Source organism: Channa argus, chromosome 20 (assembly GCF_033026475.1).
Source record: "Channa argus isolate prfri chromosome 20, Channa argus male v1.0, whole genome shotgun sequence".
Taxonomy (NCBI): domain Eukaryota; kingdom Metazoa; phylum Chordata; class Actinopteri; order Anabantiformes; family Channidae; genus Channa; species Channa argus.
The window spans coordinates 16178271-16198252 of record NC_090216.1 but is presented as its reverse complement, the minus strand read 5'-3'; the positions used below and the strand labels follow the sequence as shown (position 1 = coordinate 16198252).

The following is a 19982-nucleotide window of genomic DNA, read 5'->3' as shown; positions in this document are numbered from 1 at the left end:
AAATTAGGCACACAGCTTGTGAAAAAATAAATACATAAAAAGGAAAAAAAATTAATAAAAATCTCTTTCTTGTCAATGTACTGGTTTGCAGCGTTACTGTGAAGGACAAGGCTGTCAGTGAAGCAGGCAAGAAGCGACAAAATAAAAAGTTATTCGCAATTCACAGAGGAATCTAACACAACAACAACAACACCACCTTCTAGGGCATTTATAGGACACTACTGAAAAACTCCAGACACACTTTGTGTACAAGTCTCAGTGATGTGCAGAATGGTGAGGGTGGTTAGGACCAACACTGGGATTTACACTGACCATGTGCTGCCACATCCCTGGATTTAGACTAGCAGGGGACCGGTACTTTCCCAAAGAGCCATAAAACAGGCCCACAAAAAGACAATAAAAAGATTTACCAGGTCGTAATGTTAAGGCTGAGATTCTGTCAGGGGTGTTATTTGAAAGAAACTTTTGATGAAAGCTGCTTTGATGAAAACATTTATCACTCTTACAAATACAATTATTATGGGCTGGATGTCAAGTGAAGAACATCCGATTTATTTCCAATTATACGACGGTGATGATATTTTAGAGTTATGTTTATATAGTTTTTCTTCATTTTCTAACACTTGGTGACATCACAGAAATACATTTCCATATCTACAGTAACAAGGAACAGTAAGTGGAGACTTGTAATTTGTTTTAAAATATGGTCATATCTTCATCTAAATGACATGATTGATCAGTAAGTTAATTGGAGTTAGGAGTTTGCAAACCTATTATCCATTGTATATTATCCATTGTATATTGGAGGTGTGGGTGAAATAAAGGTGAGGTGTGTCCAAACATTTGACAGTGTAAAAAATAAAAAAGTTGAATGTCAAGGCATATAAAACCTTGCTTTGTCTCCCTGAAGCAGTACTGCTACAGCTGGAAGTTGATGTAGAACCCAAGCTCATAAAGTCCTGCTCTGAGGTGGCAGAGCTACAGCGAGTTTGCAAGCAAAGGAATGATTCAGGTGGCAAGGACCACAGTGAAAGGCTCAATTAACTCCAACCCAAATACTGAGCATGTAAATTTCAAATTTGCCTAATAATTAGTCACCTCAGAATATATTAAAAACGCTGGGCTTCTTCAGAGAATAAATAAAATTCTTTAGAAACCATACACTAATCTATTTTCTTAGGTCACAGAGAAATAGAGGTATTACCTGTTTCCCTCAAGGCACAGCAATATATTTGTTTTCAGGAATCAAACTTTGTCAATAAATTTGATTTGCAGAGGGGAATTGTCCTCTTGCAGGTCAGGACTCAGTAAGCAGGTCAATGCACCACGTTGAAACTCATTAATTATTATTTTCAAAAAGCTGTTCATCTTGTGGAGTTCAGGTATGAAAATCCTGATCTTGTCTGCGTGAGTGTAAAAAGCTTGCTGCAACTTCATTTTGCAAAAGTATAGTTCAAATCGTTTAACCACTTGGTCCTCTTGTATTTAGACTTGTATTAGCAATGAGTCTGACGATCTATTAGAAATGAATACCATTCATATGTTTTAACATTTCATCCACTTGGTGGGGTTTAACTTGGTCAGGTCTCTTTCCTGCTGTGCACGGATGTAGTGTCTGATCTGTGAGGTACTAAATGAAATAAGTTGAGGGAAGACAACTGAAAATGTTCAAAATAGCTAGAGCCTGCCCAGTACTGGAGTTTTGAGGCAAGGTTTCCATTTAAGGATGGAAATATCAAAACCGCTATCTGAATGCAAAAAAAGATCAGCAGGAAGATTTAGCAGACCGAGAAATGGTGGTGCTCCGTGCCACTGTGCAGCTATGCGTACACATACAAGACCATCACAAAATAATCTGCAATAAAAAAAACTCTACCTGCATCATCGCTTTAAAAACCAAGCTCACAGAAAACCTACACAGCCCGATGTTTTTTTGGAAACAAGTAAGGTGAATTGATGAAAGTCAAAATAGTTCACTTTGGCTCTGCCCGTGTTTGGAGAAACAAATGACAGCATTCCATGAAAAGAACATCATACCAGGTGCACAGGAAACCCTGCAAGGGTGGAGGCAAGAATGGATTCCACAAAATACCAGCAATACCAGCAAACTGTGGATGAAAACATGACACCGTTTGGAAAAATAATCTGAAGCTGAAAACAGGCTCATGACTTTCACTATGTTGATCAAAAAAAAAAAAAAACTTGAAATCCACCATGAAATACCTCAAACTGTACAAGCTGAAGATTTTTTTAGTTCCCCGATTTAAACTACAGTAAATTGCAAATCTGCAGTGGGGGATAAAATATTAGAAAAACTGTACATAAATAAAAGTATAAAAATACAAATAAAAATGTACTATAGTAAACGTGTAAAAAACACATTGAGTAAATTATAAGTCATGTACTTTTAGTTAAGTAAAAATGTCAAAGTATTAAAAGTATTTGAGATTTGTGGGTATACCACAACAAAAAATGTCAACGTCTCAATATCTTGTCAATTCTTAGCTTTTGTGTTTAACTCATGATGTCAAAATGTGAACAGCATGATGAGAGAGGACTGTTTAAATACAAATTATCATTAAACCAGAACATTAGCGCATCTAAGGTGCATTCTGACATTTTACCCGGCAGTCAAATATTTCTAACTTTTTGTGAGTGGTGTATGTTATGAAATGTGTAAATTGTTAGGATTATAACATGTAACGCAAATGAAATTGAAATGTAGTGAAGTAGAATGTATAGATATTTGCTCTCAGATGTAGTGGAGTAAAAATCAAACTAGCCATAATTAAGTACTACTTAAGTGAAGTACAGATACATGAATAATGTAATTAAATATGGTAACAAAGTACTTGTACTTCTGCAAAAAAGACTGAGGGTGGAAGAAACAGCTTTGGTCACACTAAAAGAAGTGAAAGACTGATATGTGCCAAAAGCAGCGCTGCCATCTACTGACTCCGCAGAGCCTAAGCACTTGCACATGACACATGGATGTTAAGTTTATGACTTGAGAAGTATATTCCAGTCTGTGTCTGAAAATGTATCAAAGGGAAGAAAAAGGTCTTTGGTGAAATATTCAAAGCTTATTTTCGGTCTGTGGTTGATTGAGAGCAGCTGCTTGGGCTTTTGCAGAGGAGAATGCATGGCCATGGGCACACAGTGTTTGTGTTCGTGGTATGAAGAGTAAGAAGCACATAAATATCTAATCGAGCCTGATGACATCTGCAGGCATGTGCTGGTAAGCTATTTTTTTTAAAAAAACAACTTACATTAGCACTGCACTATTCCTCACGGACTGCTTGGTAGCAGGTTCAACAGTGCAGGGCACAACATTTGTTCATGTAAGATGGATAAGAAGGGACTTTGCAGAAAATCCAATGTGGGCTGTTGTTCCCAATCTGTGGCTTTAGTGTAGTGTAGCAGGCTGCTGTCTGGCTCAGTGTGACCATCTGCTCTGCCTTTGACAGAATCATGACATCACTGACATTTGCCATTCAGATTTGTATACCTCTAGTACATTTCTGTTATTGTAGAGTATTTGCTGTTTGCCTGATAAAACCGATGACAACACACAGGCTGAAAAAAGAAATCTGCAAATATCTCTGTTAACTGTCTGCTATACTGGTGGTTCCCTTTAGGACACGCACGAAAGTGAGCAGGAGCGATGATACATTCATTAAATTTGACAATGCAAAAGCAATAGAATGATAATGGTAACTAATCACTGCCATCAGCGAGTTTAAAAGTGCTAATTAAATTCTTGAACAAATGATACAGAACTTTTGTGGGATACAGAGGAAATGTGATGGTAAGATGAAACAAAATGCTAAATTGTGTCTAAAGAGTTATAAATGGGGTGATATTTGCACTGAACAGACGAATGCGACGAACGCAACAACATCTGAACAGGCAGAGAAGTAAATGTTACGTTCAGATATGAACATACCTTTTATCAATAGGAAGTTGATGAAGAGAAAAAAGCATAAAACACTGATTGACAAATGAGTTCTGTGAGCAATTCACTGCAGAAACACTACAATGTCTAAGCATTTTAATCAAAGCTGTTCTCTCCCCCCTTGCATAGTGTTTAGCTAGCTCCCATCCTTTAGAAATTATTCCACTTTGTCGTCACTTTTACATGCTCTTTACGCCTCCAGTCTGCCTTTGCTTTTAATGAATAGCCACGCACCACTGATTTGCACCTAACTGTGATGTCAGCTGCTAACAAGATGCTAAATGATGCATGACTCATCCAGTGCTGATAGTGAGATGTGATGCTTGAGCAAGATCGTCCCAAAACACCACCAGTACGATCGCATGGCCCCGTCAATGTATCGTAATGAACCCAACAGCCTCACACTGTAATTAATTAGTGGAGGATGAACCACACAAGTGATGTGGTGTCATTGAGGGATGCAGAGATGAAAGGTAACGGTAGGTGATGTTAGCTGATGGTAAACCTTGAGATCTTAAGGGGGGAAAAAAGCATATCCAGATCCAATTGCCAGTTTCACTGTGACTCAGTGCTGGAGTTTAAAGCTCAGAGGAAGTAAAATGAGCACTTCCAGTTGCTTCAGGTGCAGTCACCATGATCAGACTGTAGAGCAGTAATGGGGTGGCCACAGTTCTCAGTGATGGACTTGTCTCTCTTTTTTGTTAGTTTTTTTTTTTTTTTTGCGGAAGTGGAAGGCTTTGACTAAAGACCACCATTACATAGTAGATGTTCTCATGGTAATGCAGCAATGTGACACTTAACCTTATCAGTTTAGCAAAGTTATTATATTGTACTGCGTTTCCATGTTCGGAAATCCTATTGATTTGTTTTCCTTTTTACATACAACAAAAGGCAAATTATTATTTTGAGGATAAAGTCTGTTTTTCGGTCCAATTGCATGTTACACTCACAGAATTAGACTCAGCAGAAAGGCCAAGGTTTCGGCACAACAGTAAAAGCTGAAGCTGATTCCCCATCATCTGTAAAACCTTTGTCTTTGAAGGAGACCTGTGAGGAACTACGTACTAAAATAAAAACTACACAAGCTAAACAAGTGTTACGGTTTGGCAAGATGGCTTTCTGCTTTATCTGTTTGATCGTAAAGATTTCATGAGCAAATAACCTGCCTCAATTAAGGGGAGGCTGGCTTTACGTGTTACACAATGAGAAAATTATCCAGATGAAGACATCTTTAGCTAGAGTTTGGAGAATGCAAGAAGTCATTTTTTTTTCCAATTAAAAAAATAAAAACATAAAAATAAATAACAAATCTGTATAGAGTCGCAAAAGTTCTTTGAACCCCCTACATGTAGACTGCTACAGCCTATTGGTCCAAATTAAAGCATCAACATTGCTAATAGAAAATATGATGAATTAAAATTTATATTTTGACTTTTTCTGAAAATATAAATACTACGCAGCTTTGATGAACTCATCCTGAACACATCCACTTTGTTTCACTGTAAAAAAAAAAAAAAAAAAACTCCCTGTATAACCTGTGAGGAAAAGCTCTGCTTTGTAGAAAAGATAAGTTAGTCAGACTAATAATAATAGCATAAATAAAAATAATTAAGTTGCCAGTTCTGTGCCTAAAGGCATATTATCCCTCTCAATGTGGCAATAAAGGAGAGACACACTGATCCTGTTGCTGTTTGTTGAGTACAGATGTTTAGTAAAAGTTAAAGACAAGGCGCTACATTTGTTAGCTTAATGTTAGGATGAATTAAGGCCTACGATAATGAGAGCAAAATGTAAAAACTAAATTACTATTTATTAATGATAATAATAATCATCATCATCGTCATTTTCATAAATCCAGGGAGCCACTAAAGAGACACACACAGCTCCTGAGCTGCAGGTTGATGGCACCTGGCCTAGGTAAATAACAAATATAGGTGTTGTTTCTGCTGTGAAGCTACAGGGATGGTACAAAATCAATAGGCCCTATTAGCTACGAGAAGCTGGGTGTTGCCAAGTTAAAGAATGACAGGTGATACAGCTGCAGCAGAATAAATATGAAGCACATAGGGATGTGTAACACCGCCCGCCCACCTGCTTTGTCTTTGCTAAGCTGTGCTTTCCTGAATAGCTTGTAGGCTCCAGTTAGAAGAGGCTGAGTAAAATGTTTCTTTGCTCATTTACTATAGTTTACTTATAATTTAAATTTGTTATTAAATGTGTCTTGTTTATGCATGAAACAGTCACCAATCCTGTTATGTATTTGCATTAGAATATTCACTGTTTTCAGACATACAGCCCCCACAGTCAAGCTGATGGCGTTGAGGAGGCAGCCTGATTCCCCAGTGGTCATCAAAGGTGGCAGGTTACCTGAATGACAGACATGCCTTTAGCCCACTCTGCCCCTCTTTTGTATGTTTGTACCCAAGGACACTCCTTGCTCTCTCTGTCTCTTTCACCCACCCTTTACACTGCCTCTCTCCTTGTCTTATAGAGCTTTCCCCCCTCGAAATCCATCAGTCATTCCTCTCTCCTTCCTTCACCTTACATCCTCTGCAACTTGAACAACACCCCCACCTTTGTCCCCCGTGGTGCTCACTGCCTTTACATCCTTGACTTTTGAGCTCTGTGACAGCAAATTCCTGATTGTCTTCCTGGTGGTATAATTACACCTTATTCGTCAGTGACGCCTCAATTATCTAAGCAAACTAATCAACCGTCCAGATATGATGATCAGACTCTTGCCAAATCAAAACATGTCAGTCAGCTGCCCAGCATGTTGCTCAAAGACTTTCTCAGTGATGCAAGGGTATAAATTAGCACATAGTGTAAAAACTGGCTATTGTTGCATTATGCATGGTCTTTTCCTGTGTATCTTTCTTGATGCATTTCTCTAAATAAAAATCACACTGACAGGTGTAATCACAGTGGTTGAGTTACCGAAGTGCTTTTGACAGGTCTGTCATATTTAGATTCTGGGGGATACTCCAAATCCACTAAGAATCAGAATTCTATCAAAGAGAATCTCAGCAGCGTTCACTGGTTTAAGATCACACTGTCACCATCCTCTCTGTTGTCCCACTTCAGTGATGCAAGTTGGTGGCCCAATTCACAAAAGCCTGTCACAGGAGATAAGGCAGGAGGCAATCTGCAGTGGATGCCCATCACTGCTCCTACAGAGGACACTGTCAGAAGCCCACGCTGCTTCACTGTTTCTCACTGACTGGGTAAGATGCTCAAATGGAGAGTCAGATAGAGCAGAGTCAAGCCACACAGTGGAGGCAACAGAGGCTTGACGAAAACTAAAATATTAGCAGATGAGAAGGAGAATAGAGTGGCTTAAAAGCAGATGAGGAGTTGTGGTAGAGAGCAGGAGATGATGGGATGGCATGGGATGTTATGTTAGGAGGGAATCCTGATCCAATCACTTCCTTCTCCATCTCCTTCTAATGCACTGATAACAAAAAAACTAAGATGCTTCTAAAAAAACAAAAACAAAAACAAAAAACTCTAGAATGAAACAAACATTACTGGAAATGTAAAACCTCCCAATAATATTTTTTTAATGATTCCCTCCTCTGATTTTTTCTGATATACAGAAATACCAGTAGAACCTCAGGGTACAATTACTGCAGGTCAGGATTATAAATATGTAAATCTAATCACATATAAATCTGCCAGAAAAATCAAGCATGGTAAATTGTTGAACTAGTATATTATAAATAGTTTTGCTCTATTAAAGTGTCAGAATGCTTCCGTGGCCTCTTTTGAGCTCATAAACATTGCAAAGCTGTGTGTGTCTGGTATTTTACTGGTTACAAGACGAATTTTGCATTGGGAATAAAAAAAAAGTTAAAAAGTCTGAAAAGCTGAGATTGAGTCAAAAAGGCGGAGGAAAAAGCAAAACAGTTGAAACAGTTGCAAACTTATTCCAGCATATTCCACTGACCGGCCTAGGCCAGTGGACCTAGAACAGAATTGATACAATTCCTGTTTTTCAAGGTTTAAATTTAACTCAAGTCTTAACAACTTGCTGTAAATGTCTGTGCAGTGAGGAGACCTCTCTAATGTGAAGATGGGCAGAGGTTTACAGACAGTTGTTAAAAGAAGAGGGGATGCTACACAATGGTAAACATCATCCTCTTTCAACTTTTTTAAGATATGTTGCTGCCATCAAATTAAAAATGAGCTAATATTTTCAATGAAATGGTAAAATGTCTAAGTTTCAAACATCTGATATGTTATTTATGTTCTATTGTCAATAGTTTTTACACATCGTCCGAACTATTTTGGAATCAGGATTGTAAATTCGTTATGTACGCTTCACTTCCCTTAAGTGTGGCTGCTTACGGGCCAGATTTCACCTTTAATGGCTAATCAGTACCTGCTCGTGGTTCCACTGTCCGGTTGCCACTTTGGTCCATGAAGATGAATCTGCCTCCAGTGAAGTCAGAGCCATAGTCAGACAGGTACAGAAGAGAGGTGTAATCAAAAGAGCCATAAGTCACCTGACAACAGGGAGAGAGGAAGACCGTCAGCTTTAAAACTTAACATTTTACTCTTAGTTTTTGGATTGTATTTAGCTGTAACCCAACATGCTGAAAATTATTTTTTGGTTGTTGTTGTGGTTGACGAGATGATTACGCAAAGTCCAGAGGGTCACTTAAGCTGTTACAATTCAAAGAGAGAGGAATATATGTGTGTTCCAAAATTTGATGCTTATGTTTCCTGAAATTTCTCTTAATGCGTCATATGTGGCTCATATAGACCATTAAGGTCTTCAAAATTCCACTCTAATAGGAATACATTCACTAATTAGTATCCTAAAAGTCAGTGAAAGCAGCCGTATCTTGTGATTTTTCCGTCACAAGTCATGGTCATGTTAGTCACACACGGAGAAACCAAACATCCACAGTGCCAGGAGGGAGGCGTAGTCAGAAATCCAACCAGTCCAACTAATATTAACAATTGAAATAAAACATCTGGATTTTTCTCTTCAGTCATTGGTTAATTTTATGTATTAAAAGCATATGAAAGTGTTGATGTGTAGAAAACAATGTACTGAAAATAGGTAAATGTGTGTTAAAGCTTTTGGGGGTTTTCTTCAAAAAGTAAAGTTTTCAAAAAGTAGTTGGGTTGAATGAAGCCTGCTTTTGGATTTTGTTTTAGTAAGAACTAAAACCCAGGAGTTCTCAGTGTCAAATCTCACCGACAAGCACAATACTAAATGCTGGAGTAGCCATGTTGTTTTGGTCCGTGTGAGCTGAATCAAAGTCACTTGGATTCTCTTATTTTTTCCCCTCACAAATCATTCTGTGAAGTCTCACCCACCAAATATTAAGAGTTCCAAATAGCTTTTGCTGTGCTGCGGCATCACTGAAGAGCATGTGAGGATTTAATTCTTCATAATATTAGAATGTTTCATGTTCACATTGTGCTGCACTACAATACAAAAAGGTGCTTATACTTGAATACCTCCGATTATGCTAGTGCAACTATTAACACAAATAAAAAGGGCTGTAGTCTTCCTGCAAACCTCCTAATTTATTTTAAATAGATTTGCCCAAATGTGAGTCAGTACACATTAAGAATATAGAAATAACATTGATCAAATGTGTAATTCTGACAAGAAGTGTGGCTAGTTCTGATTAGTCCATCTGTAGAACCAGTGGAGCAGCTGCTGCAGACAATACTGATGGAGGACGAGTCGAGAAAAACAACCAGGGACTGACGGCTAATATCATGCTACAGGTATTAGAGCATATCTTCTGTTGAAATGTGTGTTTGGATGTCCAGTTTAATGCTAAAATACAAATGGAAGTAATGTGTCCTGAAAGCAAATTAGCCATTTACTGTTGTTTTAGAGAGGTGGTCTTCATGAAGCCTATCTGTTTCCAATCTACACACTAATTAATAGGCTCCTGCTTTAGGAACGACTTGATCCTTTAACTCTGCCGTTCACTTGGGGCTTTTTAACATTTGGATAGGTGTGGAGAATGAAAATCTCAAGATACTTGACAGATCTGTATCCATGAAGCAGACTTCATGGATAAACATCTATTACTTTTAATCAGTATGTTTAGTCTCATCTAAACAATCTGGACAGAGCCATTGCTGAACCTGGAAATAGGTTTTCAAAGTAAAATTTGTTCCTGGTGAAGACAGTGCTGTAATTTGTGTTCTCACTCTGTCCAAATATTTCCTACATCTATTACTTTTTATCCGTTAGCAGCTTCTTCCAGACAAAACACGTAAACTAACAGTCCATGTTCCAAAGTCCATGTTGCTCAAAGATTTACCAAAGCGGGAAAAAGTACAGCAGTAAAATATACAGATTGAATTTAAAAGAAAAAATGTCTTTCTTCTAAGCCGTGCAACAAAAAGAGTTAAAAATAACAGATGTGCAAACCAATAAAATCATAAAGACAAAAACAGGTACGTCTCCCCAGACATTCTGTACAGTATCCCCAAACATGATAGTCTAGATCCGGCCTTGGTGTGCAGCCTTAATGAAAGATGAAAGGGACCCAGAACCAGCAGTGCCTGTCTCTTCAGTCAACAGTAATTTCAGGCTGCAAATTGCTCTCACTTGATCTTTACCTCAAAGGACAGAAAACAAAGTCATCTTTTGAGAGTTTCATGGATTATTGAAGCAACTTCAAACCACACAGGATTGTACAACATTCAAGTGTTTCCAGCGGAGTAATTAATAAAAACTATGGGGTATATTTATATGTATGACTATGGTATATGTATATGTGGGTATATGTCTGTATTTCAACTACTGAAATCGCAATGCCTCCTGAACTGAGGAAAGGTGGAAAGAGGAAAGGAAGTGCAGGGAAGCCATGAGAAGCTGCAAAGAATTAACATGTAAACTGAGCATGCTGGAGTTGCTCCATTAGCACAGTGTACGATTTACTTATGTTAAGGCCACATTAACGGATTGTTGGAGGGACAGAAGAACAAAACCTTTGGTTTTGTTTTTGTCCACTATTCATTCTCTTTATATCTTTGTTCCCCAAATCACAATCAAGGTGTTGAGGGAAAATTCACTGAGATTGACTGGTCTTGTCTCATCTTTAAGGAATGCCCTGATGCCCTGATCACATTTATACAGGTGCCAACATTCACACCTAGAACAACCACAGTCAAAAACAATATGACAAGTGCTGCTTTTTTCACTCGTCCTACTCTGCCGGTTCGGCAACTGAACCAGCGACCTTCTGGTCAGAGGGTCATTTACAGGCTGCTTAGTATTGGTAACACAGTATAGAGTAGATTTATAGACCTACTGTATTTAGAGGCCTTGGAAGGCCTGGATATAAACAGCAGAGACAATGATCAATGTGGCCACTCACTTGCTTTAAATCCTGCCAACAATTTGTGACAGAGCAGTGTCTCTACACACAGGCTCACGCACATAATATGGACCAGGAGGTTTACAGGACAAAGTCCGGATAAATATCAGCAGCTTGAGACTCGGACATTTACATGCTCACATACAGTCACTCTGGATGAAGTCAGTAGAATTCCTTTGCATGTGTGGAAGAGGTGAGCAATTTAGCAATACAGCATCTAGTCACTAGGTTGAAGGCAGAAAATTCAAGCAAATATCTCAGTAGTCCAACAAATTAAACTGCAGAGTAAAAAAAGGTCATATTAATTTTGTAAATTCACTGATTCAACCCTTACATTTGTTTTTAAACTGACTGGCAACATGAGGTACATTTTTCACTTTAGCAGCAAAGAAAAGCTGAAGTTAGACTTGTGCCTGTATCTTAAATTCTGTTAGAAAAGCCAATTTATCTCCACCACAAAACTTATAAAAACACACTTTCCATCCTGTAACACTATAACTCTGTATCAGCAGTCTAATCGATGGGGAGGTAAACTAACCATTAAAGGCATCAGAGGATATTTACATTTAAATGAAGGTGAGGTTGATCAATTAGCCCCCAAATGGTGGCAGAGACAGATGGGGAAATGAAGTATGAATATTAATTTTAACATTTGAAAATCCATATGAGGCGCAGTAAACATGGGATGAAGCATCAGCAAACAAGCTATGTTCCAAGACGATCCAAGTAAATATGTGCGCTTGTCTCATATCTCCCGCTTTTATCTATGTTGCTCTCTTGCTAAAGAAATGTTTAGACAAATGTTTCAACTATTTTATCAGTGATGTCATAAATAACACATCATTCAGGAATGTTAGGTGAATTACATAAAATTTAAATCATCTGTTTTTAATTGGCTTTCTGGTAAGACAATAAAAAGTAACATTAAATTGAATTATATATTATATATTCCTATTTAGAAAAGGTTGTATTAGGGTGTATAAGCATCTTTTTTTTTTTAACAATTATTAACTAAATATATTCTTTTGCATTGAAATCCTTTCTTCTCAGACAGACAGAGTCAAGTTGCTTCGAACTCGCCTCACGGTCTTCTCTCAATCCCAAAGCAACTTAAATGTCTCATGACAATGAACAAAGCGCAAAAGTGAAAGACTTAAAGCACAGACAAAAAAAGCTGCACTCTATGAATATTCATAAAGAATGAACATTGTATGATGTGAACATTTTACACAACTTAAGAGAGGTTGCCTTTGAAGGGGAATACTTACTTATTTTAAGATAAGACGTAAAAACCTGCAGCAGTGTGACAGCTAAATCCGATTTTGTGGTCACGGGTTTACATGTGTGTTTCCAGAGAGAGCCCCTGTGGTTTTACTAAACTGAAGGTAGGCACAACAATCCATTTAGAGATTGATCAAAGTATACACCCATTAACACAAATTCAAATGCAGGGCCAAACCACTGCCCCCACACAACAGGACAACATGCGCAAATCATTCATATGGGGATTACAGCACGTTGTTGTGGGCAAGCACTTCTTAACCGCTTTAGTGCCTCTGCACTGTTTGGATAAAAGTCACAGATTTCTGGAGTTCAAAGAAAAGTTAAAACCTTGACTGCCGGTTTGGGGAAGTTATATAAATTGCTTGTCACAGCCCTGCATACACTTCCTCCAGCCCTACCTGCATGATCCCAAAGTATTACCAGAACAGATGGAATATGTGATTCCTCTAGTGGACATTCTGTCCTACCTCAAACCTCAACATGGAGGCATCTATACGGCATTCTAATCCTCATGGATCAGGTCTACTAAGCATCTTTCAGTACAAAGGAGGATCAGCTCCGTCCAGATCTATGAGCTTCCTGCACTATTTCTAACAATGGTAGCTGGATTATTGAAGATTATTTGCAAAGCATGTCCACAATTAGCCAATACGCTTGCATTACTGAATAACTTGATAAGGTGTCATCAATTTAATTTGTCTTCCTAAAACTTGAACCTGGTTCTCCTGGAGAGATTTTCATCTCCACCATCATCTAAAGTGGGATTTGCCTTTATAAACCTATAAATTGACCTTTTATCTAAAGTGCCTTGAGATGATTTTGTCGTGAATTGGCACTAAGGGAATAAAGTTGAGTTGAAATGAATTTAATTGAATTTAGTGTCAACGGACTAATGAGTTCCATCAACCTACCATACTGTACCAGGTCAGTGCTTCTCTACACGTCATGAAAAGTATAACAAGTCTTCACTCTCTTTTTGTGCATTACCTTATCTATGTGGGGGTGCCAGTACTCATCATGTTGAGTCTTGGCTGCCGTACTGTTAATTCTAGAGAAGAAGGTAGGCTTCGTAAGGTATAACAGAGCTGGGTCCAAACCAAACGTCTCAGCAATAACTGCCTGGATTCGCCCACGTACGTCTCTACGAGTGAAATAAAGATACAACATGTCAGATTGAAAGAACCGACTTAGGTACTTTAGAAAGTATGATTTATGAATATAATACGTTAAGGTACAGTGCTGTCAATCCAATACTTGTCAAAGGAATGTCCCCACTGCAATTCAGAAATTAAGGGCATGTAGGGACTAAAATCTATATCAACACATTAGGTCTTCAACTGTTCTTAGCAAACAGTGGCAATATTTATCATAACTTCCATTTGTGGTTAATGATTGCTCCATTCACTGCCTCCAATGTGTACATGTGTGCACGGGGAGGGAATAAAGATGACCCTATGTGTGTAAGACAGAAATCCATACATTTGATTTGTAGACTAGGAATATATATTACAAATTGATTATTCAATATTGCTTTAATTATGTGCCGAAAAATCCATTATAAAAAGGACGTGTTTGCTCTTATTTTTTTATTTACAAAAAATGTCAGGTATGTTAATTTGGAGCAAAATGCCTGGCAGATTTTAAATCGAGGTTATTTTGTCACCTGTAAAGCTTGAAATCCACTTCTGTGAAGACATCACCGATCTGATCCCCAAAATACCTGCAGCCATATGCCCACCAGTTCCAGACACAGACAAAGCCAATCAGAAACACATGAGCAGACAGACACAGGCATACACACAGGCACAGCCGAGGGGAGAAAGAGATCAGAGGAAAGAGGCCGGGTTAGCATACGTTAAAGTTTGGCAGCTCGGCACAGTGAGGTGTGCAACCCAGCCATCCAAACAGATAGTAGACGTCCGACTGTTTCACACGAGGAAGCCCCGAGTGCAGGACGAAGTGTGGGAAACAGGGTGGGGGTGATGACGAAAACACTCCCACCCTGATTAAAATCAGTCAGATGATCCCTGAGGATCCTGTGTCCGGATGGGATGTGAGAGAGATGGGAGGACACAGAGGGTGAAATGAATGAAGGCGCAAAGTATAATTGAGGGAAAAGGATAGAGAGGAGGAGATGATTCCAATAAAACCCAGTTCCACTGACAGTGATGAATGGGGTTTTTATGGTTGCCTCGACCTGGGCGACACAACTCACAATGATCAGCATCACTAAGATTAATGACTAACTCAATATTTTGGTGTATATATTTATGCAAATGTTAAATATTACTCAGGGTGTCATTCCCCTGGGCACTAAAAAAAGAGAAAAGAACAAAAACAGACAAGATGTACTTCCCCACCTGTAGATGTTGACGAACTGTTTTCCCATCGACAATGCTCCAGAGTGCAGGTCCAGTATGGAAGCCTGCAAAGGACAAAGGAAGAACAGGAATGACAATTGACACATCAGTAGGAGGATGTTCGTGCACAGCAGTACACACCGGCCCTTCAGTGGCCTTTAATCGGGCTCTCTTACTCTGCCCTTTGTTTGTTATTGCTTGGCAACTCCTTTGGGAGACTACTTTGTTTTCTCAAGAGCAAAAATCAGAAATTTTGTCAGAAGTCACCACCCCCCACCCCCCCACCCCCCCCACCCCACCCCCCAACTCAAGTGTCTCAACAATTCATAAACAGTTCATTTATTGGCTGAGGTCCAGGTGGGTTGGGGATAGACAGCAAAAGTTACATAGCATGACAGGGATATCCAGGAATTTCAGGACACAAATTTGCTTCCAAGTTTTGTGTGCACTCTACTTATTGTATCTGCCTGCCCTCTTGTGGCAAGAGTGATTCATTACAGCAAGGAATGATTAAAATAAAACTTAATCTTTTTTCCAGGATTATATTGGTGGTAATATGTTATTATTTTGTATGCATTTTGTAAAATTGTATAGGCTTACAATCATGATTTTTTTTTATCTACTAATTGAATGAAATCCAACCGATGAATTGATCGTTTTATCTGTATTACTTGTATATAAAAAGTAAAATATATTTTATGAAATGTCCAAAAGCCATGTTGGACTGGGGAACTGCTATTTACGATTAACATAGGCAAACATACAGTCCCCTCTAAAAGTAGTGGAACAAGCCTGTGATTCACTGGCATCCGCAAATTGTAGCTTTATTGTTTTTGATATGCTTTCAAGGCTTTAAGGCAGGCAACTGCATCCTTTAGTTGTTGTTTGCTTTAGAGGGTTTCTCCATTTAATCTCCTTGTCAGCAGGTGAGCTGCATGCTTGGGTTGAAACGGCCAGTCTGAAAGCTTCCACATTGTCCCCTCCTTTGTTCAGTTCGCAGTGTGTTTAGGATCATTGTCTTACTGCATGATGAAGCTCCTCCCAATGAATTTTGATGCATTTCTCTGTGAATTTGCAGACAAAATGTTTCTGTATGCCATTGAATGCATTTTGCAGACTATTATAAGTTATGTGATGAATTAGTGAGTCTATTTCAGAGGCAGCCATGACACTACCTCAAACTATGCTTCACAGATAAGCTTGTATGGTTTGGAACATGGACAAATTCTTTGTTTTTCCACACTTAACTCATAAATCTTTACTTAAAAACTTGTGGCTAATCCCAGGACTTTTTTTTTTTTTTTTTTTTTTATGAATTCCAACCTGGCTTTCTGAGTCTTACTGACCAAAAGGTGTTTTTAATTCACCCTTTTTAGCAACAAATGCCGTCTTCACAGATAAAACCCAAGGCTAAAATTAAGAGTAGTCATTTAGAATGAATTAAGAATTAGAATTTGGGCAATCTGATGCAAAATGTCATGTCACAAATGAATTCATGTAAAACAAAACAAACTAACAACAACATAATCATTCATTCATTCCGTCAACATCTATAATGCAATTTTGTTATTTATAATACATAATTTCATATAGGTTTGAAATTGTCATTTCAATGTAATTTCTTGATTTCCAGCAAAACAGATAAGTTAGTCAGAACAGGTTATGGGGTTTTTCTTAAGTTTACCACAGCAGAGACTGCAATGTAGTTAAGATATTTAATTGTTTTCTAGTTTCTGGCTTTTTCATTAACAACTAAAACAAGCTGCATTTTGAAATATCGGGTTATAATCGGTTATACTTTGGAAAACACCAGATGAGCAAACTCAGTGTCCTATTCAATTATTTAATTTCTATTTGATGATATACTCACCCCTCCCTCTGATCCCGCCAGACCCAGTCCCCTCTCAGCCAACCTGTGGGCAAGAGGGCATTAAAATGTATTATATTTACATTAATATATTATTACTTATTTAACCTACAGACTTAGGACATAGAGATGAGATGCACTGCACTTTGTGAGAAAGCGGTTACCTCCTGAGGATCTGTGCTTCCTCCCTCGTTACCACACTGTCTGTGACTGCACGGCCACACTTCTGTGGGGTGCATCCTATTAGAGATGCAAGGAGGAGAAAATTTGAAAAACACATATATTCATTCACTATCCTCTTGTTTTGAAGGCTTTTGCCTTGTGGCATAAAGTAGCTAGAAGAGAGACAAAGTGCAAGGTAAGGAAGTTGCTGCTCATTAACGCCACAAAATCCAGGGCTTCCCTCCAACTTGAAAATTAGAATTTATAGCCTAAAATGTCAGTCTCCCACTTTAGACACTTGAGATGCATTCTGAACTCCAATTAACCCACATGTTTATTATTTATTTATTTTCTTTACTTCCCTATTTTCTATTTTCTTTTCAAGTGCAGGTGAAACAGGTTCACATTTCACCGGAAGTGTGGCAGACAGAGCATTATTATCAAGTAATAGTGTTCAAGTGTTCAGTTCAGCTTGCAGTATTTCAAAATCTGTCATCACAAAAGTGATAAGCTGCATGAGAGACACCCTTAGCTTTCTGTATAGAAGCAGTTCTGACAGGCGTCCAAGCTATTTATATCAATTAGTGTGAACATCTGTAGTATTCTCTACAGGCAACTTATGCTCATAATTTGAGAATAATAAGGCAAAAATGTTGCCAAAGAACGAGTCAACACTTTGGAGTCATTCCGATTATTGGGGTGTGGGGTCTAAAACAAATGCACATAAGGGAGAACAGAAGTGAATAGACCAAAGGGGGGAATGAAAGGGATGCAGTAGATATTTATAATTACAGTTATCTGGGCCTCCTGAGAACCTACAGTGTCAAAAGCTCAGAGCAAGTAGGACTCAATCAAAGCTGAAAATGAATATCTCTAATTTAGCATGACTCTACGGGTTTGCTCTAAGATACATGGAGGACCTTCACTAAAAGGATAACTATTAAAAAATACACTTTACTTTGCAGTCAAACGTGCCTCAATTTAACAAAATTAATTTCACCAGAACTGCCTCTTTCTACCTGCACTCTGCTCAACATTTCAAACACCTCTTCAGCATCTTTGGTGCGTTTCGCTTATCTTGTATTTCAAGTGTAAGAGCTGGCAACGGTTGTCTTACCACCATGGCTTTGTTTGTCGAAACAAGTCAGTAAACCCACTGGTCAATCATTTTCATATACAGTAAAACTGATGTGATAATTTTGCTACATTACCATCTGATGCATTACGCTCGGTTCCAAAACTGTCACCAGCATAGTATTCAGAAGAATTTGATCTGACACACTTCAGTGCAAGGTAAAGTAAAGAGCCTCACCTGGATAGCGTTTCTGGTTGTCATAGTCTTCAGAGCACTGGACAGTGTAGACTCTGGGGTGAGAAGAAACCAGCTCACGCTGACTGACCAGTGTTTCTGTGATGTCACTGTCCAGAGAGTATATGTACATCCAAACAGCCACAGTGCACGCACACACAGAAACCAGCAACAAGGCAACAGGTCCTCTGTATCCTCTCCATGCAGACCCCTGCCGCAGAGCATTACCCCTGATAGAACAGAAGAAGGGCCAGATAATCTATTTAATCAGACACTGCAATGCTGTTTATTCCTCTTAAAGGAAAGAAAGGTGTTTCAGTTATTCCTGCAGGTGATAAGTACTGGGTGGAAAGACAAGAAATCAGAGAAGCTCAACTAAAATATTGAAATAATGATTTGAATTTTTAAAAAACTATTCATGTAAGCTACATATATTAATGATGACAAAAGACACAAACTGATGTGACATTCATAACCACGCCAACACATAATTTTAAATTTTCCTGCTAAAATTAATTGCACACTGGCCAGAACTGGTACTAAAAGTACTAGACAAGTGGTTAAATAGTTATAGCAATAGTAAAACAGAAATATCCAGCTCAAAAACAATTCATCAATGAACAGCAGGGAATGATTAAAACACATTAGATTAAATCAAATTTGATCAAACCAGAAAACTGCAATTACACTGTAAATCTTCAGTTTTACAATACATACAGTTAAATGTAGTCGTAGACACTTATATCGAAAGCGACTTACAAGCCAAGCAAAAAATCTAAGTTAAGGATAAAACATTAAAGCAAAGTGCTATATGAAGAAAAGTTTCTAAAACATAACACAACTTTATCTTTAAGTGGGTTTGCAGACTGGATGAGGGAATTCGGGTAGACAGGTGCAGTTAAGTTGACTCTGCAGGCGAGAGTCAAAGCTTTGCAGCTTTGGGACTAGGGTGTGGTAGGTAAAGCTCAGCTGGTTTTTAGTGATGACAACCGGATTTCAGACACACCCAGTGGGGACAATCCCTAAAGAACCTATGATGTTCTCTGCCACATGGGCTTGACAATTTATGACCAATTTATTCAGGAAAACACGAAATTTCTAAAAGTGTCTTGCCTTCTCTTGCAATTGTCGAGTATATGGAGAAAAACATACATTTTATATAAATGTAGACAATAAAGTGAAGACATTTATGACCTGATTACACACTACCAACTATTTATGCATATATTTGCAAACGTCTTGTTTTTGTCCTACAAATCACGAACAGGATAACATAACAGGATTATGAAATAAAGGCTAAACGTGCACTGTAAAGTGATTATTACAAGTTAATAACTCCTTGGTGAATTTGATCCTCTCTTGCAGCAATTAGTCTATATGATAATATTAGCCTGACAGTGCTGCCGTGAGTTAAGTCTATGATGACACAGACTAGCTGAGAGACACACACTCCGCTGTCCATCTTTACACAGCCAGGTCACCCGTATTGTTTCATCGACTTACCTTTTAATTTTCTTTTCTATCTCGGTGGCATTCGAGCCCTTAGCGTTTCGCATTCGCACCATTTCGACTCAAAGTGTAGCATTTATACTGTCAATAACGATTGCTGTTGCCTTCACAGACACCAAGCAAACAGCTTGTCCCGCCACACGAACCTCTCTACTTCCTGGTAGACGCGTATCGGCCA

General features: G+C 38.4%; 1 protein-coding gene across 2 annotated transcripts in view; it reads right to left on the bottom strand.

Annotated features, from left to right (window-relative positions):
• ogfod3 (2-oxoglutarate and iron dependent oxygenase domain containing 3) overlaps positions 1 to 19982 on the bottom strand; it is a 22123-nt gene extending 2141 nt beyond the window's left edge. Inside the window, exons 1-8 of one of the 2 annotated variants that reach the window (XM_067489028.1) lie at positions 19799 to 19980; positions 18299 to 18525; positions 16989 to 17064; positions 16828 to 16870; positions 14958 to 15022; positions 14261 to 14317; positions 13585 to 13738; positions 8337 to 8460 (exon numbers count right to left, since the gene is read on the bottom strand). In XM_067489028.1, the coding sequence (XP_067345129.1) occupies positions 8337 to 8460; positions 13585 to 13738; positions 14261 to 14317; positions 14958 to 15022; positions 16828 to 16870; positions 16989 to 17064; positions 18299 to 18525; positions 19799 to 19860 (808 nt within the window). In that variant the 5' untranslated portion in view covers positions 19861 to 19980. Of the gene's footprint in view, positions 1 to 8336; positions 8461 to 13584; positions 13739 to 14260; positions 14318 to 14957; positions 15023 to 16827; positions 16871 to 16988; positions 17065 to 18298; positions 18526 to 19798 lie in introns of both variants that reach the window. The other variant, XM_067489029.1, reaches the window with a different exon arrangement.